The 24841-nt window shown below is 50.6% G+C and overlaps 8 protein-coding genes across 8 annotated transcripts; 3 read left to right on the top strand and 5 right to left on the bottom strand.

The window, feature by feature from the left end:
* Positions 1 to 1526: 1526 nt before the first annotated feature.
* On the top strand, positions 1527 to 2756 carry A1O5_10151 (uncharacterized protein; the record flags this gene model as incomplete). The annotated part of the gene is made up of 3 exons (XM_007750729.1): positions 1527 to 2064; positions 2114 to 2460; positions 2517 to 2756. The coding sequence occupies 3 exons, from the start codon at positions 1527 to 1529 to the stop codon at positions 2754 to 2756; spliced, it is 1125 nt and encodes a 374-aa protein (XP_007748919.1).
* A 904-nt stretch (positions 2757 to 3660) lies between these two features.
* A1O5_10150 (uncharacterized protein) lies at positions 3661 to 4575 on the top strand (the record flags this gene model as incomplete). The annotated part of the gene is made up of 1 exon (XM_007750728.1): positions 3661 to 4575. One exon carries the CDS (start codon positions 3661 to 3663, stop codon positions 4573 to 4575), a length of 915 nt encoding a protein of 304 aa, XP_007748918.1.
* A 311-nt stretch (positions 4576 to 4886) lies between these two features.
* A1O5_10149 (thymidylate synthase) lies at positions 4887 to 6041 on the bottom strand (the record flags this gene model as incomplete). Its single annotated transcript, XM_007750727.1, has 1 exon — positions 4887 to 6041. One exon carries the CDS (start codon positions 6039 to 6041, stop codon positions 4887 to 4889), a length of 1155 nt encoding a protein of 384 aa, XP_007748917.1.
* Positions 6042 to 6357: 316 nt separating this feature from the next.
* On the bottom strand, positions 6358 to 7209 carry A1O5_10148 (uncharacterized protein; the record flags this gene model as incomplete). Its single annotated transcript, XM_007750726.1, has 2 exons — positions 6358 to 6965; positions 6987 to 7209. 2 exons carry the CDS (start codon positions 7207 to 7209, stop codon positions 6358 to 6360), a joined length of 831 nt encoding a protein of 276 aa, XP_007748916.1.
* A 1252-nt stretch (positions 7210 to 8461) lies between these two features.
* A1O5_10147 (uncharacterized protein) lies at positions 8462 to 10292 on the bottom strand (the record flags this gene model as incomplete). The annotated part of the gene is made up of 6 exons (XM_007750725.1): positions 8462 to 8485; positions 8599 to 8899; positions 9028 to 9250; positions 9307 to 9566; positions 9621 to 9907; positions 9984 to 10292. The coding sequence occupies 6 exons, from the start codon at positions 10290 to 10292 to the stop codon at positions 8462 to 8464; spliced, it is 1404 nt and encodes a 467-aa protein (XP_007748915.1).
* A 2756-nt stretch (positions 10293 to 13048) lies between these two features.
* On the top strand, positions 13049 to 18042 carry A1O5_10146 (uncharacterized protein; the record flags this gene model as incomplete). The annotated part of the gene is made up of 4 exons (XM_007750724.1): positions 13049 to 13300; positions 13579 to 14058; positions 14110 to 14230; positions 14282 to 18042. The coding sequence occupies 4 exons, from the start codon at positions 13049 to 13051 to the stop codon at positions 18040 to 18042; spliced, it is 4614 nt and encodes a 1537-aa protein (XP_007748914.1).
* Positions 18043 to 20372: 2330 nt separating this feature from the next.
* Positions 20373 to 21748, bottom strand: A1O5_10145 (uncharacterized protein; the record flags this gene model as incomplete). The annotated part of the gene is made up of 2 exons (XM_007750723.1): positions 20373 to 21346; positions 21418 to 21748. 2 exons carry the CDS (start codon positions 21746 to 21748, stop codon positions 20373 to 20375), a joined length of 1305 nt encoding a protein of 434 aa, XP_007748913.1.
* Positions 21749 to 23479: 1731 nt separating this feature from the next.
* A1O5_10144 (uncharacterized protein) lies at positions 23480 to 24814 on the bottom strand (the record flags this gene model as incomplete). The annotated part of the gene is made up of 1 exon (XM_007750722.1): positions 23480 to 24814. The coding sequence occupies one exon, from the start codon at positions 24812 to 24814 to the stop codon at positions 23480 to 23482; it is 1335 nt and encodes a 444-aa protein (XP_007748912.1).
* Between the last annotated feature and the right edge of the window lie 27 nt (positions 24815 to 24841).

Here is a 24841-nt window from a genome sequence, read left to right as displayed (position 1 = left end):
TAGCTTAATAGCGTTAGTATTCACTAAGATAAAGACTTAGCGAGTTATCCGCTTTTAGTGTAAACCTTATTTCCGAAATAGGAAAGACCTTTTTAAATTTAATAATATTATATAATAAGTATATTATAAAAGTTACTAAAAATAGATGGTCTATAAGAGCTCATAGCCTAGATATAAGAGCTGTGAGCGACTGTGGGCTCCCTAGGCTCCCTGGGTATATAAGAATGCTGTGAGTCGCGGGAAAAATTGTTGATGGATGAGTCGACGATTTTCGTTCTAGATATCGTAAATCTCATTGTAATTAGTAATAGAGTCGATACCAACGACGGCTAGAAGCTCCCGTACTCTAGACGTCTCCTTCACTTTTAGTTCTCATTTCTAAAGATAACGGAAAAGCTCGTATTAATTAAAATTCGCACCGAATTCTTTCGCCGTTCTTCGCGTCATTTTTCGGCGCTCTTATCGCGATTTAACCCTTCTACTCACTTCATTAAATCTCTCTAATTACTAACCGTACTAGCTTACGTAAGCTTTTTAATTTTACTTATAAATACCTAAGTAAGAGTTAGCGTATTAATATACGAGGCGAATATAGAAAGTGTATATATAACTATATCGTAACGAATATCTAGAGTTATAATGTAACAAGGCAAGGTGGCTGTGCTGTGATGGGCCGTGCTGGGCTGGTAGAGCGGTGGCAGGGAGGAAAAGTTGTCTAGTCACATGTCAAACCTAAATGGGCTGGCAGAAGGGGGTGCAGAACAGTTTACAGTGCTGGCAGTGTGCCATTCATTAGAGATTGAGTAGAGTATCATGAATTCCATGGCTTTTGGCGCCGTCTACCTAATTTCTGAGTGTTTTTATCAGTCCTGTCCTATCCGTCGATGCTCCCGCTGTGCTAGGTGTTTGTAGCCCTAGCCGCTGCCCCTCTGGGTGGTGTTGGTGGTGGTGTTGTCTTGTCAGTATCAACCAGAAACGCGTTCTCGATTCCCAATCTGCTGGACAGGCCTCTGTGCGTTGTTGCACGTGCACGCCGAACCCTGAAGTGCTCTGTTACAATAAATATATGTATTTACAATATAAGTATAATTATTTACGATATAAATATTTGTATTTACAATATAAATATGATTATTTTTACTTAAGTATAAATAAGGCTAAATCCTACTTAAGTTTCTTAAGTAAATCCACACTGAATTCGAAGGCATCTTCTGCCCCGCACGGCACAAGCGTGACCCTCTTAATTGTTTCTTCAGACCACCAACGATCTTACCCGCGCCGTCGGATGGACTTGATCAAAGGCACTTGATGCAAGCTCAAATACGAAAATACGACGCATCTTTTGAAGCCGCTTAATTGGGCAGTATTCAAACATGCAATGACTTGGCCACCAAGGTGTGGCCGCAACAGAGAGTAGCGGATTCGTGAGCTCGACAGACTTCGTCTGCGGCACCTGGTCCCCTCCGATTCACCCCAAACGTCTGATAGGAGGAAGTGGCACAAAGTCCGATTGTGTGACCGTCGAGATGATCACCGACGCCATCGTGGTGTCCAAACCTGGAGCACCCTTCCAGTACCAGCAGATCGAGCTCCACGATAATCTCAGGGCAGATGAAGTGCTCGTTCGGATCAAGGCCACCGGCGTATGCCACACCGACCTGAATTTCTCAAAGGAGAAGACCATGCCCGAGCTGTTTCCGGCTGTCCTCGGCCACGAGGGTGCCGGTGTCGTTGAGCGCATGGGATCCAACGTTACAAAATTCGCAAAAGGGGATCACGTCGTTGTCGTCTTCAGCTGTTGCGGAGAGTGCAAGTACTGTCTACGCAAGCAATCGTCTTATTGCGATCTCTGGTTCCAGTACAATTTGGCAGTCGGGAGGCTGGACGGGTCGAAGGTGTTTTCGAGCCTGACTACCGGGAGACCCATCATGAGTCATTTCTTTGGGCAGAGCAGTTTTGCGAGACATATCTTGGTGTCTCAAAATGGGTTGGTCAAAGTTGACAAGGACTTGCCGTTTGAGAAGGTGGCTGCACTTGGTTGTGGAGTGATGACGGGCGCTGGAGGTAACTCCCCTCGAATGGCATTTTCCATTATTCCCACTAACATGACTAGCAATGCTGAACGTGATCGAACCAGCTTCGGACATGGCAGTTGCTGTTGTAGGTGTCGGATCTGTGGGATTGTCAGCGATCATGGCACTGAAGATGCTCGAAACACAGCCAAAAAAGATTATCGCCATAGATATCGTCCCCGCGAGACTGGAACTGGCCCGCTCATTCGGCGCAACTCATGGAGTCAATTCCAAAGTCCGGCCTGAGCTTATGAAAGTCCTTATGGATATCACCAGCGGGCGGGGAGTTGATGGCAGTATAGACACCACAGGGAAGCCGGAAGTGATCAAGGAACTCGTCCACAGTGCTGCAAGGAAAGGAAAAGTGGTAACAGTGGGTATTGACGATGTATGATTCCATGGCCTCACAGCAAGTCAATGTTTCAAGCTGACAGTGCGTCCTAGCTTTCGGCAGAAGCATCGTTAAATATGTTCGAGATGGCGAACGCAGGCTGCAGCTACATTGGCTGCAACCAGGGAGACTGCTATCCTCAAGAGTTCCTACCGAGATTGTTGGCGGCGAATCAGCAAGGAAAGTTTCCTTATGACCAGTTAATCAAGACGTATCGAGCCAACGATATTGAGAAGGCTGCCCATGATGTGCTTAGCGGCATGACCGTTAAGGCCGTGTTACTTTGGGACTGACATCGAGTCGAGCTTGGAAGTTGCCATATGGGCCTTTGTTTGATTTGCACCGCGTTGGATGGGGAAGGTGTGCTCCTTGTACATGTACATCTCAGCCTCGCGCGCACCACGCGGGTCTGGTCTAAATAGTCCCACCCAAACTTCCCGAGAATTGTTACCTTTATGTTTTTATTGTGCTCAATTCCTGTCACACAAAGACCCCTTCCATGACTAGGGCGATACCGAGTCCGAACGAACCACGATTCCTCCACCCAGTCCAGGCCCTGTCAGGTCGAACTAGCACCGGGCTAGCAGGCATCAGGGCCTCGATTCGAACCGAGCTGACGACATGATCTGGGTCTTGCTAGGACGAACTAACAATAACGGGTTAGCAGGCAGCAGGACCCCAATTCAATTCCCGCACTGATTGATTCAACTGTATAGAATTTGTAGTATAACCGGCCGAGAAAAACCAACCCCGAAAGGGGCGAGTTTCGCTTATCACAGACCAGAGGTTGACTGTTCTATGTTAAGTTTTTGTGCTTCTCAACACCCTAATATTGTCAGATGTGTTTTTGTGTGATCCCCGTGGTATATTGCTTCATTGTGAGGTGAATCCGCTTAGCGACACTGTAATAGTAAAGAGAGGACCGTCGCCAAGATGCGAATTTACAGAGTGTGGTGGAAGCAAGTTTGCCACAAGGCTGACAAACGTGAAGGCAAGGCTGAGGTAAGGCTGAACTCAGCCTCGGCGCGGGGAATTCTTGCGCAGAATCCCGAATCTTCCAGCCTCATCGTCTCTCATCTCAGCCTCATCTTTTGTCAGTAACGAATCTTTCCTCCGCCTGCCGCGGTGGCGACGGACTATATTGCCAAGATCACTCATAGTATTTGTCGTATAAACGTTCGTTGTTGGTCGTCCACAATGTCTGCCTCAACCACTCCCCCCGAGGCATCATACACCGCCATGGATCGAGACGTCGAGGCCATCGGCGCCCACTGCGAATTTGCCTACTGCCACCAGCTCGACTTCCTCCCTTTCCGGTGCGAGTCATGCCGCCACACCTTCTGTCTCGACCATCGGAGCGAGACTGCTCACAAGTGTCCCCGCGCTGGTGAATGGGCGAAGAACAGACGACTGAACAGCATCGGGAAATCCTCAATATCGGGCACAAGCCAGGGTAAACCGAATCTCATTAACGCGACGCAATGCGGGGAGACGACGTGCAAGACGTTCGTCAACACGTCTCAAAACCTGGGCGTGCACTGCCCGCAGTGCAACCGGACATATTGCCTCAAACACCGCATGCGCGAGGACCACGACTGCAAGAACCTAACGCCTCTGGGTGCTCGCCCCATTGAGATCGCGATGCAATCAAATAAAGAGAAGTTACGGGTCGGCTTCGGACGGCTGAAGACCTGGGGCAAGGAGCGACAGGAGGCGTTGACGCCTAAACCGAGCCCGTCCAGCAAATCCGCACAAATCGCCGCGCTCAACACGCTGAAAAAGAACGCAAAGGGCGACGACAAGCTTGTCCCTGAGAAGCGGGTCTACCTCCACGTCGAGGCTGAGGCCGCCTCCACCACCGCTAAACTGCCCAAGGCCGACCTGTTCTTCTCGGCTGACTGGTCCGTCGGCAGGATGCTCGATGAAGCCGCCAAGAGACTGCAGGTCGCCAACATGAATAATCGCGTCGAGACCGAGGAGCAGCGGTTAAGAGTCTACCATGTCGAAGGTGGCAGGCTGTTGGAATTTGGGGAGAAGCTTGGAGTGTGTCTTGCGAACGGGAATACCGTTGTCTTGCTGAGAGGGGTTGGTCCCAAGGAAGATGGGAAGTGAATCACAGCATCTGACATTTACCGGATTTGAAAAGAAAGGATAAATTTTACTGCATAGCGGCGGCGTCCACGGGGATATGGAATGACTCGAACGATCCTGCGCGGGTTTGGTTATAGCATTTGAGCAACACATTCTAACGAGCTTAGAGAGAGAACAATTTACTTCAATGTCCAGACGAAGCGCGGAACATCTATCCAATATTCGTCGCGATCCCCATACTGCTTGTCTCCTCAAGGTTTCCGTTTTCCCAACGCTTGTTGAATACACCCAGAGTTCCGTTCCCATTTCATTGTATTCCCATTTCACTGTAGTCATACACTCATCTTCATCTTTATTCCGCCGTGAGGTCTATATCCAACAACCTCCAACTCTTCGACTTTCCAGCCGTCTATTTCTCCGCTTCCCCTATCGTGACGCTTAATATTCAATGTTGGAAATTCACGTGGCTCACGCAGTAATTGCTCCCTCAAGGCGTCAATATGATCGAGATATACATGGGCATCGCCCATTGTATGGATGAGCTCTCCCGGCACGAGATCGCACGCGTGAGCCAGCATGTGTGTTAGCAGCGCATATGAGGCGATGTTGAAGGGCACTCCGAGTCCGATGTCGCAGGAGCGCTGGTACAGGACACAAGATAGGTGACCCTTTGCTTTCTGCTTGTCTCCCCTGATCTCTACCGATCCGTTGCTGAGCTGCCTGACAGCCGCCTCCCCTCGCACTGCGTCAGGGTAACTGACATAAAACTGCGCAAACATGTGACAAGGCGGCAGTGCCATCTTAGACAGGTCGGCCACGTTCCACGCGCTCAGTATAATTCGTCTATCGTATGGATTGGTCTTCAGTTTTCGCACCACCTCTTTGATCTGGTCCACTCCTTTGCCTGTGTAATCTGTATGGCAATCCTTGTATTCTGCACCAAAATAGCGCCATTGAAATCCGTAGACAGGGCCGAGGTCTCCATCCTCGCGATCGACGAATCCCAATTTATCGAGGAATTCTCGCGACCCATTACCGTCCCAGATGTGGATACCTGCTTGAGAGAGAGGTTTCGAGGTTGTGCAGCCCGATACAAACCACAGCAACTCGGTGGTAACGGCTCGAAGAAAGACGCGTTTGGTGGTGAGGAGAGGGAGGATGGGTATTCTTTCGGCGGTTGGTGAAGCAGGGTCGGGGCGTGACAAGCTGAAGTGCAGCTGAGGGGGAGCGAAGAGCGAGAGTGTACCTGTACCTGTTCGGTCTGGTCGATGTTCGCCACGGGATAGGATATCCCGGATTAGATCGAGGTATTGATATTCTTCATGAGGTGTTGTCGTTGTCGAAACAGTTTGAATCACGCCTTCGGGTGATGGTGTCGTAGCGGATCCGTTGGGTGCGTTTTTTAGGGCATTGACATTCTCGCGGAGAAAGCCCATCGAATCTCTAGGCGGAGACTGACTGTCTATTTCGACTGCAGAGGGTGCCATTCGGGTCTTTTTGCCGCCTGTTCACAGAGAAAAGGTTATGTAGATATTGAAGGGAGAGAAGTGAGAGAAGCACGGCGAGACGCGACTTGACGCGTCCAATTCATGACGTAACCTTGCATTGTGATCCTACCGATCACGTGCTAGTCACGTGTCAACCAAGTGTTATGTACTCGCTCCAATCAATCAATGAATCAATCACTCTTCTTTGTTTCTACCTATGTTGCTCTATAGACGGAATGCATCTCGCCAATTTCCTGTAATACTCTCTTGGGCTCTTGTCGAGACACAAATCTCTACCGCCATCGGTAGCGCATCCCTAAGCCATTATATCCTCCCAAGCCTGACAGTTGTCGTCTTTCCAATCATCCATGCCTCCTACAGTAACCAGGTCAACGATAGGCTCAAACAACGGACTGCGACCATTTTCTTGTTCATGGATTTCCGGTACCCCATGCCACGCCTTACAGACACTTGTCTTGCGTTGCCTTCCTGCTACAAGCAAATCTCTGACATCTGCAATTGGGTTTTCGGCAAATTCCTTCAGTAACTCCTCTGCCTTTATTCGAATATGCCTTGTAGGCGGAAGAAGCGGTGGGAGGTCATCTTCAAACTCGTCTGCATTGAACCATGGCTTCTTGCACTCTTTCTCAAATGCGTGCATCATCTCACCTCGAAACTTGATGGATTCCAGGACTGCTAAATGATTCTTGCAAAAAATCAGCCTCTCTGATTCGGAGACTGAACTGTGGTCACCGTTGTTGTTGACGAATTGCTCTTGCGGAGCCTCTCTAATTCGATCTCGTCCTCGCTCTTTGGTGCCCTGGCGCCTTTCGAGGATTCCTTTGTTGACAGGAGCCGTTGCAAAAGGTCTATCGTGGGCTGCAATCGGTCTGTGTTTCCCTTCAGCGATATGTCTACCACCAACTGATTCGATGGACAACTTACCGGCAGGCGGGTCGTTCCGGGGCAACAACTCGACCAGCTCGATGTCATCGTCACCGCTGGTCCAGTAGTTCTCCCCTTTTGCATTTGTTCGGTCTAGCTTTCGCAGGGCTCCGCTGGCCCAGAGCCCCCAATGTCGCGTCATCATTATGCTGACGGTCGATGTCGGTCCATCCTCTGAAGGCGGCGTGACGATGAAGACTGGTATCTCTCGAGCTCCCGCCATCCTGAATAGTGAGTTTGGAGGTGGTGTAGTGTAGGTCTGCTGGTGTGCACAGCGGCTATATACAGCAAGAGCTGGCGCAAAGGACTTTGTTATGGAGGTCGGTCAACTTGACAATGGTGTTTTGTCTTGGGTTTGTCCGAAACAAGGCCATCAAAGAGATCAATGGTGATTGTTAGGCGGTCCAAGGCACCGCACAAAGAGACCACACCTTCACGTGTTGCGGACTCCTTGTATGTATTGGATCTACCTTACTTATTTCCTGAGGTCTTTCGAGGCGCATGAAGAGAGACTTCAATATGCTAATGTTTACCAGCAAGGGAGCTATGCTACAATTTACAATCGTCGACTCAGACTGTCGGTCAAAGGCAGTATCTTGTTCTGGCACGGAACTTCGCAAACCAAGTCTCTGCGCGAACCGAAAGCGAGCAGGTCCGGCTCCTAACGCGCTGTATGTCGTTGGACAATACTACCCAATCTTCCGTCGCTATTACGATATCAGAGGAGAGGACCCCTAAGGCAACGGCGAAAGCCACATCAACGTCGCAAAGAGGGGTACGGACTGGACCACCTTTGAATAGTCGGAGATTAACCCCGTTGACTTGAATGATACACTCCTACTAAATCACACCATGGGCTTTGTCGCAGCCGTGAGAAATGGGATTGTCTCTGTGTGAATCCTGTGGAGGAAATTGCCCGTATAGCACTCACATAGGCGAAGACCTCGGATCCCTCCCTCAACGCCCATCGGCAAATACCAATTCTCAGCGAGCCCCTCACAATGCACAAGCTGACAACGACAAAAGCGAATGTCCCCCGGCAAAACGCAGTGCTATTGAGGTGAAACTACTACATTCACCGTCTATGCATGCAACTGGTACGATTTATCCCTCATATTAAACCCATTTCTCTGCACCATTCTTCTCAAAGACCTCTGCATAGGTAGCACGTCATGTGTGGACACGTTGCCGATCGCCACGTTGTCTCTGCTGTTAGCTGTAAGCATTCCTATCGATCGTACAATAAACGAGGCATGCCCACCCGTGAAGACTGCAGCAGGTGCACTGAGATGGTTTGTGAATCGAGTGCCTCAGCCTCGATATACTCTCTTTCGCGTCTCGCGGCACAGCTTAGCTACCGACGGGTGCAATGATGGGTGAATAGTGAGGAAGCGAACATAGGGCCTTACGAGGAACTCCGCCGTTTGATTCGGTATACGATACCTTGATAATTGCACGATTACCCAGGTAACCGCTCACTCATACTCGACGAAAGAGATCTACTCCTCAAGATGGCGCATGAACGCGAAAAAATCCACCCACCCCCGCGCACCACCGGTTCACACTTCTTTCCTTCAAGCGCGACAACGCGCAGAGGAGATGGGGGACTTACGTAGACGACCCTCCAGCGCAAGTATTTCACCAAGAACGGGCACACATGCTCGGCCCGCATGCTCTCCAGCGTTCCGTTGACCATGTAGCCGAGTAGCAACGGCGTAATCGGGACCGTGTCGGACGCCAAAACCCCTGCGGCATCTTGTTGGCCGCAGTTGTCGCAGACTTCGCGCGGCGCGGCGAATACGTGGTTGATACCGGCGAGGTAAGGGCTGACCGCGTACTCGGCCGGGTTGTCGGGGAATCTTGATTTGGGACAGAGGAAGAAGTATATGATGAAGGGGCCGTTGAAGGCGTTCCTAAGAAACGTGGCATGTTAATTGGGTACTCGGGTTTTCATGTTTGGAAAGAGAGCCAGGGGGGTTACAGCGAACGGGGACAGGGAAGTGAAAGGGGGGGCAACCTTTTCACAACGTTGTCAATGTACCACTCCCGGTCAAAGTAGGGATCGATCTCATTGTCGGGGGCAGGCATAAAGCCCCTGTCTTGCGCGGCGAGCTGCTCTGTTGTTTGGCTGTCTGGGGCGGACGACGCGACTCGCTTGAAAATGATTCGTGTCACAGGATGAAGAGACTCTGTAGCAGCAGTCCTCGAATTCGTCTCAGGGTACTGGAAAACCTGGGCCCGGTTGAGGTTGAGTGGCATCATGTCTGCGGGTGGCGTGGAGAATTTGCGGCTCGAAGCACTCCGAATGCTCCAGATGTACCTGTAGTACACTCTGCTCCAGATCGATCTGGGTCGCTGAGGCGGTCCAGGTCGGGATATGTATAGCCGAACTTCTCTATATTCCTGGACCAGTCGGAATCGTAGTATATCGGGCCCAACTCACACATAAATTTGTAGAAAGGCAATAAGTCCTTTTCATTCTCTGGCCTTAAGCGCCTGCCTCTTGAGTCCCTGGCCGGTGGCGGGAACCAGGCCTTTGGATGGAGAGCCTGCCAGATGGCGAAGATGCGGTCGACGTTGCTGTGACTATACGTTAAGTGCTTGCAAATGGCCCTTGCATACGGGGCGGCTTACCAATGATGAAGCCAGAAAACAGGATCGAAGGCTGCGATCGAGGGACTCGACATATGACCATTGGCACCGCCGACGAGGGTGTGATAGTTAGCGTGCAGAGCTTCAATCGAGCCATAACTCGCGGGTCTACCACCTCCTTCTCCGGGCAATATCCTCGACGTCCCCCTGGAAAGTCTTGTCTGTGTCAAATCTCCCTCACGCAGGACTAAGTCTGAGGCAACATCCCCAAGCCGCGGGTATCGAGTGGAATGGGGGTTTAAAATGTCGAGCATCATCGAGGCTCTACCCTCACGCCCACCGTTCAGAACGTCGCTCAATTTAGTTGATTGAAGTCTCAAAGGGCTGTAACAAAAGGGCACTTACCCTCAGTCCAGCCCTGGCCCAATCCTGATCCAAATTCTGTCTGTCAGTGAACTTGAAGTTGTAGAGGGGATTGTTCCGGATTTCCAATTTATCATAAGGAGGCAGTCGGACCATGACTTCCTTCACATTGAGAATGTCTGGCATGCGAAAGTCGTAGTCGTGCCTTGTGCGGTTTCCTTTCAACTTGATACCTGGAAACTTTGCGTTGACGTCGCGGGGGCGAAAGCAGTCCCAATAGGGAAGTCGAAATGCTTTCGCAGCCAGGTACTTGGACTGGAATGATCTATCGAATTCTCTCACGATAGCCATCATTTTGCGATACAGGGTTTGCTGTGACTAGAATCAGGCTCTCTGTTCAGTCAGAAACATGAAGAGCGTCACCACATTCCGTCAGGCTGGCCGGGTAGAGTCCCTCTTATCAATGTTTCTTGCACTGCTATTTCGGCGTTAATAATGAATGATTTCGGAATAGAGGCTTTGCGTTGAATCAGCTCGTAACAATTCAGGGTCGAGCCGTTATGGCCACGTCAAAAGTCTGGCCAACGCCCTTTAACCCTTTTCCAATGGCCATCTGTGCGAAAAGCATGTTTAGGACTACCTCTTGGAAATCCAAGAGGTCCGCCGCAACGGTGTTTTCAGAGCTTCCATATGAGCACCGAGCACAAGCGAATGAACTCAACGGAAAGTGGATAACAATTCCATCCGCGCAACGTCCTCATGAAAGAGGTTGGGCAAGGAGCGAGGTTGATGAGCGCGTGGCAAGAGCGACGCCAATGCCGCCGTGCATTAAGCACAGGGACCAGAGCGAGAGAGATCGTCTCTTGACAGGGATGTGGACGGGACCGAACTTTCAGCTCTCGTGTTCATTCTTCACAGAAGTTTTCATACGCAGCCATATCGAAAACCTTGCCGCACATAATGTATGCGAGAGAAAATCTTCAATCAAACGCCCCCATCTGTGAAGAGACGGGATCTGATGTTTGGAAGAATCCGCTACAGAAACCACTCTGCAGGAATTCCCGTTAGGCGCTCGAAAGTTTTTGTGGCAGCAATCAAGGCCGCGACCGCAGCGAATGCAGTCGTGAAAGCATTGGTCCTCTGTTTGTCAAACGAACTTGGGCGAATTGGGATTCCGTGGAGGTGCGTTCTAGACCTGGCCAAGAATTAGAGCCAAACTGCTCACCTGCTGGCTGAAATCGTGGCGCAGCTGAAAAAGGAGCCATTGAGGGAAGCCGAGGTTATGGCTCCTTGTGCGAGGCAGAAGGAGCAAAGATAAGAGAGTGGATTTTGATTATGACGTGATAGATAAATTCATCAAGATTGCGAGAGCTGCTATAGGGATTTGCCCACGCTTCACAAAGCGCGGGGACTGGCTGGTTAGGAGTCGCTATCCCCGTAGTTGAAACTGTTCCAGCATAAGGGATAACAAGGTTCGCGCCGTTATCATAGGCCAGACTAGATTAAAGGTTGAGAAATCTTCCACTCCTTAGGTAGTTCATGTATCAACTGCTAGGGAGCCCTTCAATAGATAGACAGACAAATGCATGGAATTGCTGAGAGCTTAATACTTCAACAGATCGTCAAGCTTGAAGTTTGTGGAAGACTGTGTCGTCCCTCGATCAGATTTTGGGCGAGGCTGACAAGATTCTGGGCAAATGAGGGCCTCGCGTACCGTTGTGAGTTGATGACCGTCGAAACCACCAGAGTTGATGGCCTGAGGGGCAAGCTCATGTTCGTGAGGCTGGCGAGCTTGCCAGACTTAGGAATCGTGGTGATTGTGGGCAAGGATATGCGAAGCACTTCCACTGTTATTGCTTCACGTCGAGCCGGAAGTCGTCATACTCGTAGCCTCACCAGCCTGGGTTGATGGGCGCCACAGCTTTGACCTAGGGAGAGTTTGAAGAAGGCATTCCGACGGAAATCACCATCCAGCTGGATCTGCGAGGCCGACCAAGTTCTCAATCGCGTCCTTGGTCGCGAGTTTTGAGGGTAGCTCCTCGGGATGTGCGTGGTATAGGGAATTTGAATAGGGTGCATATCGTGCGCTGAGACTGCGGAAAAGACGAAGATGGTGCGGTGACGAGGCTGAAGCCTGAAGGAAGCTGCAGATGCACCATGTGCCCGTTCTTGCCCTTCGCCCCTTCCGGCTTTTCCCTGGCTAGTGAGGCTTCTTTCTTGGCAATTGCACTCAAACCCATCGCAACCTCTGAAAATACCCTTTCACCATCATCTTTCTTTCATTTCCCCGTCTCGTCGTCTTCTTTTGCCTTCTTCTAGCACATCCTGCATCGCCACAGATGATATCGCCATGATTCAACATGCTCTAGGGACTAGATGACGCCGATTCGACCTTTCAGTCGCAAGGGCCAAAGCACACCTTGACAATTCAAAGCTCGACGCCTCGTCAGGCAGATTCTTGAGCCCATATCTTCCAGGCTTGTCAGCCTTCAAAGGCAGCGACATGCGAATCCCTGTAGCCGAGCAGGGTACATTCCTTTAATGACATATGTGGCCGCCAGGCAATGTCATGCGCCATCGAGAACACGAGCTGTGCGCCTACCATTGACGATGACTGGGCTGTGCTTCCACGATGTTCGCTAGGTCCTTAGATCCGGGAAACGCCCTGGTTCGCAGCCGGGCGGACCTCTCTCTAGGCCGAAGCCCTGGCTGCGAAGCTTAAAAGCCAAAGGTGACTGCTGCTGGCTGTTTCGATCGATTTTGGTCTCGTTGCCTTGCATTAGAGCCCCATGCATCCCTCACAATTACACGGCAAAACAATGCGTGGGCTCGCAATGCCAGAGCTCGCAATACTTGGAGCTCGCCTCGTGCCGCGGATGCAAGTCGCCGCACGTTGGCGATATCACAGTTGGCACTTGTAATACATCAGTCCTCTTTGCATTTCTCCTTTCATTCTCCGTGGTCTGTGTTCATAGTTTGGGTCTCTTTGGCGTCCACTGTCAAGGGGACTTTTTGCTAAATCAGATATTACTCCTTGCCACCCTTGCCAAATTTTCGACCTTGATATTCTGGCAATTCGAAAATTTGTGTGTGAGAATTTCTTCATCATGTCGGCGGAACCCAAACTAAACATGCTCCATGCACCAGATACCACGGAGGCAGTTGTTGACATAATTGCTGTCCATGGACTGAGCGCCCAGGCTTCCTCGTGGTTATCACTGTTGCTTCCTCGCGACTTGCCTGGCGCCAGGATTTTCACCTTCGGTTACGACTTCGCCCTCAGGGGCACTGATCCAATCGAGAAGCAGGGCCATCGCCTGCTGGAGGCCCTTTACCAATCACGAAGTGCCGACAATACTGTCAGTCCCTTTCCATTGTTGTGGCACAAGCTTTCGTCGTTCATCCTTTTGGACCTACCCTGCTCGCGGGCTCAGGCAACAACTTCCTCTATCCCGTACGATTTCCGTCGGCGATTGCCAATGGCGTGAAAACGAAAAATATTCTGTTTCCCCTGCCAAAAATTGAGAACTGTCTACATTGGCCTGATCCAACGCCTACCGGGGCCCACGAGGACTTGCCCCTCTTTTAGTTTCAACTGTTCTTTTCTCCTGGGATCGATGGCTAATTTTATCTTCAGCTTGACCGCCCGCTGGTCTTCATCGCCCATAGTCTAGGAGGTCTCATTGTCAAACAGGCATTGATTTGCTCACAAACACGTGCGGACGACCTAGCTTCCCGCGATGTGCAAGCCCGCAACTTCGCCCAGCATACGAAAGGCATAGTCTTCATCGGTACTCCCCATTGGGTCAACGAGCGTCCCGACCGAGCCATCTGGAAGTTCCTCAAGCTCTGTGACAGGGACGCGGACTTTGGTACCCTGGAAAAAAGGCTTTACGACATCCTGCCATCTGCTCAGTCAATCACGACAAACTTCTGGGATTGTGTCAACGCAAATACCTCGCATATCAATTTGATATCTTTCTTTGAAGAAGTGGACACTCCTGATCTCGAACCTAATAGTTCGAGTCTCCCTGATTCTAAGATGGCTAATGTCGTCATGAAAGAGGACACTACTTGCCAAGGTTTCAATAGTACTCCGATACACGGTAATCACCTGGTATGTACTCGCTTCCTAGGCTGGTTGGAATGTCTAATGGATGTCCAAAAGAGCATATGGGAGTCTCTCTCTGCTAAGCCCGTCAATTACCGTCGTGTCCTTGGAGCAGTCAAAAGTCTGACATTCCCTTTCTATCTTCACGGCACAAAATCACCCGGAAACGATGATACTGGTAACAGCTTCCAATGATTATGTTCCAAACAAAATGACTCATGCATTGCAGATCCTCGGGCACTCCTTCAGACACTCCTTCAAGTTGAAGATGGTCGTCAACGCATTGCTCCGCCAGCTAACGGTACCTTCTCTTGGCTTTGCAAGAATTCGGTCGTCGAACAATGGTTCCAAAAGGGTCACAGAGGGATCCTCTGGATCAATGGAAAAGCAGGCTCTGGGAAGTCGACATTGATGAAACATATTCTGGATCATGGGAATTTTCCGGACGCCGATAAAGCCCCAGTCCTCATAGCTTCATACTTTTTTGACCCTTTCACAGACGGGACCGGGCGATCAGTTCCTGAGTTCTACCGCGCTTTGTTGCATCAACTTTGGAATCAAGCAAAACTTCTCCCTTGTGAGCATGATATCCTGGATTCAGCTGCATTGCATTTCGCCAGCCAGTTACGAGGAAAGTGGGTGAACGAGCCCTCTCTTTTGGTCGATCAGCTCAACCTTCTTTTGTCCGACATAGGCCAACACCATCCAATCTATATCGTCATTGACGCATTGGATGAATGCGCAAAAGACGAAATCACGAGCATCCTAGAGTTTCTGCGCCAAGCACTAGGCCAAGCACCACCAAGTCATTTACGCATCTGCGTCTCCTCGCGAAATACGTTCTCTTGCAGCGAGGACGACCTGAGGGTTTTTGTTGATCAAGAGAACGCAGAGGACATTGTCAATTTCACTGAGGCCCAAATCGAAATCAGCGACGCAAAGAGCGGGAATTCCTTCTCGCGCTTCAAAGATGAAGTTCTCAATATCATCCTTGAAAAGGCCGCTGGGATCTTTTTATGGGTTTCTCTGGCTCTACACATCGTCTGCAACGAAACTAAAGACAGTTCAGACATTATACATATCCTCAGAAGCTTACCGACTGATCTGACTAGTGTGTACCAAAGAATCCTTAGAAACATCTATGGAGAAAAGCAACAAATTCAACTCCAGGTTTCCCAAATATTATCTTGGGTGCTTTTTGCAAGACGACCTCTCTCGGTCCAAGAGATTGGTGCAGCGCTTTCGTTTGCGAACAATAAACGTTTCCACGGCTATGAAATCCAAGAACGGTCACTTGATGCAGAGCAGCTCTACTGTGATTCAGTTCCCAAGCTCGCCACGACTTTTGTTGACTGTACTTGGGGGCTGGTCAAAATCATTTGCAGCAAATATGGCCGTATCTCCAAAACCTGGTCGACAGCGAACCACTTCGAGGTTCATCTACTACACTCAAGTGTACAGGACTTTTTGATCGAATCTGAGTTTTTCACCATACACTCGAGCCACAGGTCAGGGGCGGAAGCCGGAGCCGTCCAAAATTTGCACTTTTCTCGTATCTGCCTTGCGTACTGTGGCTGGTATCAGGAGGTTTACAGCCATACGGAGACTGACGAACAGAACCTGAATAGTGCTTTCCCATTCTTGGACTATTGTTCAACATTCTGGCTCAAACATCTGCAGATTGCAGATGTCAGCGCAGCTTCTGGGGAGCTCTGGACACAATCCTTCCCCTTTCCTTCGGAGGAATTGCTTCTCTCCTGGTCTCGGGCCTTGGTATTGGTGGGGAAAGGAGTGCAGCTTTACCGATCATCGTCTCTCTTGCATATTGCGTCGTACTACAACTTGTCACGATTGCTCCGCGTATGGCTACAGAGCTTGAAAATCGCGTTGAAAGGTCGTCATTCTCATGATGAACCCCAAGAGAACCCTAAAGCGGCAGCATCACCATGGGCTGAGACTGTCAAAAACTATTCAAATCTGAAACAGCTTATTGATCAAATCGACGCGGAAGGCAGAACACCATTGTCGCTTGCATGTGAGGCCGGGAACCTGGAGATTTGTAAACTCCTCATCCATTATGATGCAGATTTACATTCCGTGGACCCAAAATACGGATATTCACCACTGATGTGGGCAGTTGCAGCCGGAGATGCGCTGATAGTCAGGCTGCTCCTCGATGCAGGCGCTGACGTGAATGACCATCGAAGTGGGACAACTCCAGTTTCCCTGGCCGCCACAGCAGGCAATGCAGGAGTTGTTCAGGTATTACTGAAGTATGGTGCAAACGTGGGCGCAAAGTGTCCGGCAAATCAAGCATCTTCACCTCAAATATGGTCTCAAGATAAAGCAGACATCACTTCTCGCCTTCTTGCTCGCGGCAAATTGATGACAGTCGCAGGCCGCTTCAATCTTACCCCATTGCACCATGCTATATTGAGCTCCGATCTTTCCACGATTAGTCTACTCCTCATGGCAGGGGCTGAAGCGACATTTGGCCACGAAGGTGCTCTATCTCAGCATCGATCCTCGTGGCTTGACCGTATGATACTGAGCATGCGCCACGACTCTTTTTCAGTGGTTTGTGCAGTATCACAGCCCTGTCCTGAAACCAACGGCAGAGGCAGCAATTCAACCAGAGGCAACGGCTCCAACTCAGCTCGGTACCCTCATTCAGATAGCCTTGGGAAGAGAAAGCAGGCACCCGACGGGCCCCCGGGTGACGACGGCGACGATGACCTTGAGCGTCGTCCACCGCATAAACGACCGAACCCTTCCTCTCAGAATGATAGGTCAATGGAAACCAAGTCGAGACAAATATATGCTTGTCCCTACTTTAAATACGCTCCGCATCGCTACACATCGCAAAGGGCGTGTAGCACCCATGGCTGGCCAGACATGAATCGTCTCAAGCAGCATCTACATCAGAAACACTATATCTTTCTCTGCGACAGATGCGGCACAAGACTTGGAAGTGACAAGGAGAAGCAAGAACACCGCAGAGCTCTAGAGGCGTGTGCATTCGTCCCGATCGAGCAGCGACAGCGAGATTTTGCCGATGGGTTTGACGACGATCAAAGAACCAGACTTCGTGACAAAACGATGAAGAAAAACAAGGCCAACAACAACGAAAAGGTTTATTGGGAGGAGGTTTATAAGACCTGTTTCCCGCAAGTCACCGAAATTCCTTCACCTTATTTCGAAGCGGAAGCTGCAGACACACGATACAATACGTTTCTGATACAGAGACTGCGGCGTTCTCCATCAGCACGGAGTCTGATTACAGCGCGTGTCGGCCAAGAAGTAGCTGGCCAGTTGATCGGTGACTTCATGGGTTTTGTGGACGACACTCATAGACGATTCCTGAACATTGGTGGATCAGGCACTCAATCGCAGCAGGGAAGCTTCGCTACAATCGAAAGTGCATCCCGTCAACCCTCGACCCTGCCTCAACCTCCAGCGCAATATGAAGCAAGCCCTGAGTTTCACGCCATGCTCCAAGGACCTCCTGCAGACCCCGGCTTTGTAACCGACTCCGGTGTCGACCTGCAAGATTTGGAGTGCCCTTCACTGGTACCGGATCCGCAAGTGCAGCCAGGTGGACAGATGTCCCTGTCAAATCCAATAGGGGAACCAAACTTTTCGCAGACCCCAAATCCAGATCAGTCGCCCTGGTCACCTTATGTCTTTCAAACACCTTCCTGGCCGTCAGGTCCTGCAAATAGTAATGTTAGATATCTTTACGATTTCACGACCCCGAGAATAGCCAGTGATGTGGTCTACAATATCTTTCAAAACAACCACCAACACCAACCGCAATATCAATATGCGGCGACAGACAGTCCTCAGGGCCCGTATCACCAACAACATTCACTCCCTTCCCAACAAGGGCCTTTCTCTGGTCGTGCTATGCAGGGCACACTCCTCCATCATAACCCGCAAAGACCGCCCACCAGCTCGAATCCATTAAGACAGAAAGACAGTATGCGTTGAGACGATATGGCGAATTCCAGTTAACGGGTCCACTAAGAAACTGCCATGGGAAATTGCCCACCGAGCTTGATCATTTGTCAGAGATAGGATACGACGCTAGAAGTCTATTCCAAAATGTCAATTTGTACTACTACAACTCGATCCAGATATCTTGGCGGGCCATTTTTCTGTTACCTGGCGCACCAGGGGAGGCTTGTCACTGTGATATCCGTTGTGAGGGCTTGAGCCGCAAACTTTCTGATCTCCACGATATCAACGCCTGACTCTACAGTCCTTGATTGATCAGCACATCAGAGTCTAGCTCTATGGCCGGCATGATCCTGCTCGCCTTGAAGTCTGTCACCAACAATAGCCTCCACGGCGTTGAGATACTCCATTAGCTCTAGTTGGCGCTTTGCGTCCTCCGTCTCGGCAGGATTGTTTGGCTTGCGGAGTAGCCGTTCAAGCGTGGAAGATGTGTCGTGCAAATATGGCAATAACATTGAAGAGGTGCCCATCTGTGAGAGCCAGCTTATCTTTTTAGCAAAGTTGGACATTGGACATCCACTGCCAGGTGTGAATTAGTCCTCAAGTGATTCCCGAGCAGTCTGTTCGACGAAGAAGCGCCGTAGCCGTCACGTACCGCTTTATGAGGTGGTTTTTCAAATGTTACGGCAGTCTTTTATCCTTGGAATCAGGGAAGCTTGTATTTCAGAGAGAGCTGAGTGAGTGCGCGCTCGGCAATGCGCTGGGTCTGGATAGTTATGGGCACAGAACCCTGCCACCGACTGAACAAACACAGCAACTGTTTTGTGCTCCGAAATCTCCACAAACGCCCGGGGGAGGAAGAAGAGCAATTTCAACGAGGCAACAACTTCAACAGACTGTGGAAAGCACCCCAAATCCTTTCACCTGGAGAAATGCCAACTTGCACCGTTTGTAGCAGCGGCTGAAGATACAAGGCATAGTCGAAGAACAAAAAGAATCGTAAAAGAATCGAGGGACCCAGGTGGCTTCCTGACGCTCGCCGAGGAGTTTATATGCAATCTCATCTCGTTACTTCTCCCGCAGTTCTATCTCATCAGTACGCATTGTGATAATCAACTTTTGCGAGACGATGCATTGCGATGTTCGGCAGCATTTTCTTCCCTGTACGCTGGCTTTGAACCTCCCAAGGCAAAATAGCGGTTACCGGCGCCCCAGTATATGATGGTCCAGAGGAAATGGCCGAAAGGGGACGCGTAGTCCATTGCTTCTTGTCTGGCTTACCCTGCCGTGGCCAGTTCTGCGAGAGAAAACCTGTCATTATCGGCGGATTGCAGGAAATGCCACGCAGCTATCAGCGCACTCATTGTGTGCGAACCCAACTTTGCGAGGCCTCGCATTGTTTGCATCTCGCAAAGGCGATGTGTGCGCGATACGCTCGTATACGATAGGTTCGTGGGTCATGCGCTTGTTCGGGTGGCGTGACAGACAAAGCATGGAAACAAGATCCAGTATTGGAGTTAAGTATCAATTGATCTCGAGCAGTTGCCTGCTTCAACCTGTGATATATGTTCAGTGGGAAGAGTCGATTAGTCTGAGGCCGTGTGCGAGAAAACCAACCGTTTAGGCCAACGTATGCGAACGGCCAGGATCGCTGCGCGAAACGGGACTCATTGTGCAGACAACAGGCTTTGACGCGCATGCAGGATGCAAAATTGTTGGTTTCAACGGAACTGGGAACTTGCACTTCTGGACAGGGAAGACTGGCGGTAATGCGGACCATAGGATATATGGGACGAAGAGTGCTCCAATGATTCGTACGTGCATATATCTACGGAACAGGCCCGGTGAAGTCTCCTCTTAGGGATGGGAATAGGGGGCCCAATTAGGGATTTCTGGACCATGTCAGGAGAACGAGTATATGCTTCGTAACCTGCAAGCACATTGTCGGGAATTACGATGTAGCTGTAGCTATATACATACCGAGCTACTGCTTGAGAGAACAAAGGGGGTCCACGCGAGCAGCAATCCCTACGAGAACATTTAGGTTCTCAACTCTTGAACGGCAGAAATGCGTTCTCAAGGCGGCTTGGTCCAACGGCAAGTTGCCTGCATCAGTGCCTCCCTGAAGCTATCATAATGTTTAGCTGCCAAACCAGAGAAAGAAAGAAAAATATGTAGTAAATACCAGCAAGGCTCAGACAACAAAAAAAGACCTGTGAAATGAAGTGTAAAAGTGTCTTGGACTCTTCTCAATCTATCTGGTCGGGGAGGCTGCTTTTATAGCCATAATTACTAGCGTCTTGGCGTATTTCACAGACGTATAGTTCATCTAGCCTGCGGCCCGCGGCCCGCGGCCCCTCTTTTCAAGGCGGCGACCCAACAGGCCAGGAACCAATGCCGCCTTTCTCCCAGCCCGGCACAAAACCTTCACTACTGTGATCCAGCTTATGTTGGTCTCTGTCGACGGCGATTAGGACCTTGTCGGTGACTCTCCGCGCAACCACGTGAGTGCTAATCCCGCCGCCGCCCAGCGTCGGGCTTTGAAGGGCGGTGGAGTATTTTCCGCGATTGCGATGGCAGCAGCCGAACAGGCAGCTGGTCAGGGACCGCCACGTGTCTGGGGGCGACGTGTCGAACGGGTTCCCGTTTGCAAAGGCGGCGCGAAGCGTTGGGGAGGGCTCGGGTTCAGCATTGCGCCGTGCCGCCGCCCAGTGAGCGTACACCAGGGGCAAGACGGCACATATAACCAGGCCGGATACGACGGACGTAAACATGATGAGGGTCCAGGGTTCCGATCTCACGCGGAAAGAGACTCGGGCGAATGATGCCGTCGTGGTCAAGCCGCCTGTAAGGAGAACAGACTTGTCGATCTCCTGCAGCAGAAGAGTCCCGAACTGGACCGGGATGGCCAGGAATCCTTCCAAGATGTCCCTTTGGCCGTTGATCCAGCTGGGGTAGCCGTGATTGAGGAACAGCTCGGCCGCGGTGATCTCGGCCTGGAGGCAGTACACAGAGGCCAAATAGGCGAGGTCCGTCCACGCCTGGGACGAGTCAAACTTGACAATTGACGTCTCAATGTCCTCGAGGATGGTCGTCAACTGAGGGTACATGATGGAGAAAAGCTTTTGTAAGTCGGCAACCGAGTCTTCGTCACTGGCCACCTTCGCAGGCCCCAAGGATTCGACACTCAGAATCGAAAAGTTAAACCGGTCGTATGCGACGGTCGACGTTCGCTGATAGATGTTCACGGCGACAGACGCTTGGAGATCCTTTGTCCATGACACGTCCGATTGACAAGCGCCGCTACTCATCAAGTCGAAGGAATAGATTGCGAACCCTACCGCATTATCAGAGTGTTAGAAACCCTGAAGGCTAAATCAATAGCATCATTTTTTTTTTCTAACTTACCGCTAAATATTGTGTTGTTACGACCTGCCACACAGGCATAAAGGGCAGAGATGGGCAGGCCATAGACTTGACAGTCGACAGCGGTATTGAACGTAAAGCCCTGCGACGAGAACTCTATCTGGTAACCTGGAGCATCGTGGACAATGATGACAGGGTCATCCGGTTCTTTGCCGTCAAACAGAGGCGTCCCGTCCGCCCTGAGGACCAGTTCCAAGCCTCCAGGCAGGAACAAAGATTTGCAGTCGGGCCCCCGGCAACCTGAAGATATCGCAGCAACGCTCGTGACAAACTTTGGGTCGGTGAGGATGCTGTTAGTCGAGCTTATGAGCATTGTGTTTATGCTTGCTTCTTAGAAAGTGGGTTGCTGGCCACCGTAACTGGCCTTTTCTAATGCGACGACTGAATCGTGGAGAGGAGCGATCCCTCCGACGACAGAGACCGTTTGGCTGGGATAATAGACGTCTTTGTAGGATAAGCCGCCTGCAGGGAACTGTCTGTCAGCTTCATACAAAACATGCCGTTCAGAAAGGCGGAGTGACATACTCAGAAGTGGTAAGCCTACGAGCCGACCACCGACCATGAGAGCAAGCCTGCTCAAAATGTCAGGGTACTCAAAGCTTTGTGTGAGTCGATGTATGCCATGAAATACCTCAGAATGCACCATATTTGGTGTCCTCCATACATCAAGAACAGTGATGCCACAGTTCCTATTCCGGTATCTTTCTTCGTGGCGAGAAAGGTCGCGATTGAAGCTCCTCTGCAACCAGAAATCACCGCCCAGCAAACAGCGTCAAATACCGCTTCCACCATACCCCCAGCCAAGTATACGGCGGCGTGAGAAGCAATGTTGACCACACGGACTGTGATACCAGGTGAAAAATCGTAGAAACGCGGGACTGGATTTGCGCTGATGAACACGGCGTAAGTGAAAGAGGCTAGCCATGCACAAAATATCGCCAACACAAGAACCCATAGCCATGCCTTGACCAGCTTTGGGGACTTTGATTGCAGGACTGAGAAGATGCGTATAACTTGTCGATCGGTGACAAGTGCAGTCGAATCGATAAAGACGTCTGCTTTGCTCTTTTGCCCATCGCCATCCTCGGCCCAGCCTTGTTTATTTTGATTCGAGATACGTCTAGGCTTGCTCATGTCGTGTTAGCGGACGTATGAGGGCAGTAGTTCTTGTAACTAGTGTATATTGCCATCCGGCTGGATTCTCCTAGAAGGACAATAGCAGAAAGCAAGGCATTCCCACTGAGGAGGGAGGGGGCCGTCGCAGTTATGTATTGCTAGATTGCCAAACAGCACCGGCTTAGGCTGCTCTTGTCCTTCTTAGCCTTCAGCTAGGCATATGTTTGCCAATGGAAAGTAGCCACGCGCCCAGCAGCCGCAAACCTCTCAGCGAGTTGTAAGAAACACGGGGATTGCCTAACACTGTGCGGGATGAGGCTGAAAGAGGGTGTTGTGGTTCTGCACTAGTTGGAGCGCGGCGGACCTGAAGGCCACCTTGGTCTGCTGTCATTGCAGACTCTCTTTCATGCACAGGCTAAGTTGTCTGCCCGAGCTGCTGTCGGGCGCAACTTATGCATGTGTAGAATAATACCATTGGTTTGGCGGTGTGACTTCACGTAAACTTCTCCCAGCTGTTGTCCGTTTAGGCCCCCAGATTGACCGTAGCGCTTCGTCTAATCCTGTCCTGTTACAAAGCGTGAGTGGGTGGTATGTCTGTTCCTTCCCGGCACCTCTCGATAGATGCATGTCGGTTCAACGGCAAGCTCCGTCCCAGAAAGACTTGTCCTGCTTGTCTTGACCCCACATGAAGCTGGCGAGGCTGCGTCTTCCCAGGGACACTGATACACCACAGGTTATATCCCATACGGCGCTCTCCCCGCTACCCTGCAGTTTTGTGATAATGTTCTCAGCCGTGATCTTGTATCTGATCATGTACTTTTTTTATTCGCTCCTAAAATACTATCGGAGGAGCGCGTCCAGCACAATCCCTTGCAAAGCAGTCTGTTTTACCACTCCCCCCCAATCCCGTCTTTTCGGTAAAATCTGTCTAGAGCTTTGATTCTGGCCGCAGCTGTATGTCATGCCGGCTGAGATCTTTCACGCTCTTCTTGCCCATATTGCCCAGCATGTTATCAGTGTCAGCGAGTAAGCACCTGAGGACGTGCTCTACTCCTTCTTGTCCTCCAATAGCAAGACCATACATGAAAGGCCTGCCAATGCACACAGCCTTTGCACCCAACGCTAATGCTTTCAAGATATCTGCCCCGGTACGGACGCCACTGTCAAATATCAGTGTCATGTTGGACCGTTTGACTCTTTCGTCAGCGGCAATCTCGGCTAGAGCATCGAGGGAAGCGATAGCACCATCACATTGTCGACCTCCGTGATTGCTCACAATGATGCCATCCATCCCATAGTCGATGGCTCTGTGAGCGTCGTCGACCGTCTGAATACCTTTGAGAACAATTGGCCCGTCCCATAGCTTCTTCAAAATCTCCAAATGCTTCCATTCCCTATACGTCCCAGAATTCAAGACGTCCAGCCAAGCCCTTGATTTTTGTAGTAGGGACACGTTTGTCAGGACCCGAGCCGCGCCGTAGACTGAGCCGGGTCTCTTCATCATTGCCCAGAGTTCGGCTAATTTTTCTCCATAGCCTCTCGTATCGTTCTTCTGGATCTCTTCATATCTGCGGTTAAAGACCGGATCAGAGTGTCCTATCTGGCAGCCGTCGCCCCAGATGAAAGGTAGATATGCCGTATCAAGATCTGTTGGTCTCCAAGCCAGGTTGAAAGTGTCCAATGTAACGACGAGGACCTTATATCCATTGGCTTTTGCTCTGTTTAGCAAGCTCACAGTAACTTCTTCCCACTGAGGCCTGGGCCAGTAAAGCTGATACCAACGGTCACCAGTCCCATTGGCTTCGGCCACTTGTTCAATGGTTCTCGTGGCAGCCGAGGAGAGAATCATGGGTATGCCGACTTTTTGACAAGCCTTGGCGGTAGCCTCTTCAGCGTCTTCATGCATGATATTCTGGACCCCAACTGGAGCTAGAAGAAGAGGACTACTATACTTTGTCCCGAACAGCTCAACGTTCAGGTCTCGGCGAGTAGCATTGACTAGCATATGAGGTCGAATGCGATAGCGATCGAATGCGGCAATATTGGCCGCATGAGTCTGGCCGCTGCTCGCTGCTCCATACACATAGCCAAAATTAGCAGCAGGGACTTTAGAGCGGGCCAGAGCTTCCCATTCAGACGGTTTGGTAGAGAAAGAGGGAGCCCGTAGAGAGCTGTAGATCTCTCGTTGGTACGCAGAATAGTTGTTTGCATCAGGTTCTGTGTATGACTGGTTCCATGTTGCACCCTCGACTTTGTTCGCCATGATTGCTTATGAACCCCGTTTGACGGT

The sequence above is a fragment of the Cladophialophora psammophila genome (assembly GCF_000585535.1).
Source record: "Cladophialophora psammophila CBS 110553 chromosome Unknown aczJe-supercont1.18, whole genome shotgun sequence".
Classification (NCBI taxonomy): Eukaryota; Fungi; Ascomycota; class Eurotiomycetes; order Chaetothyriales; family Herpotrichiellaceae; genus Cladophialophora; species Cladophialophora psammophila.
This window is presented reverse-complemented; position numbering and strand designations above follow the sequence as displayed.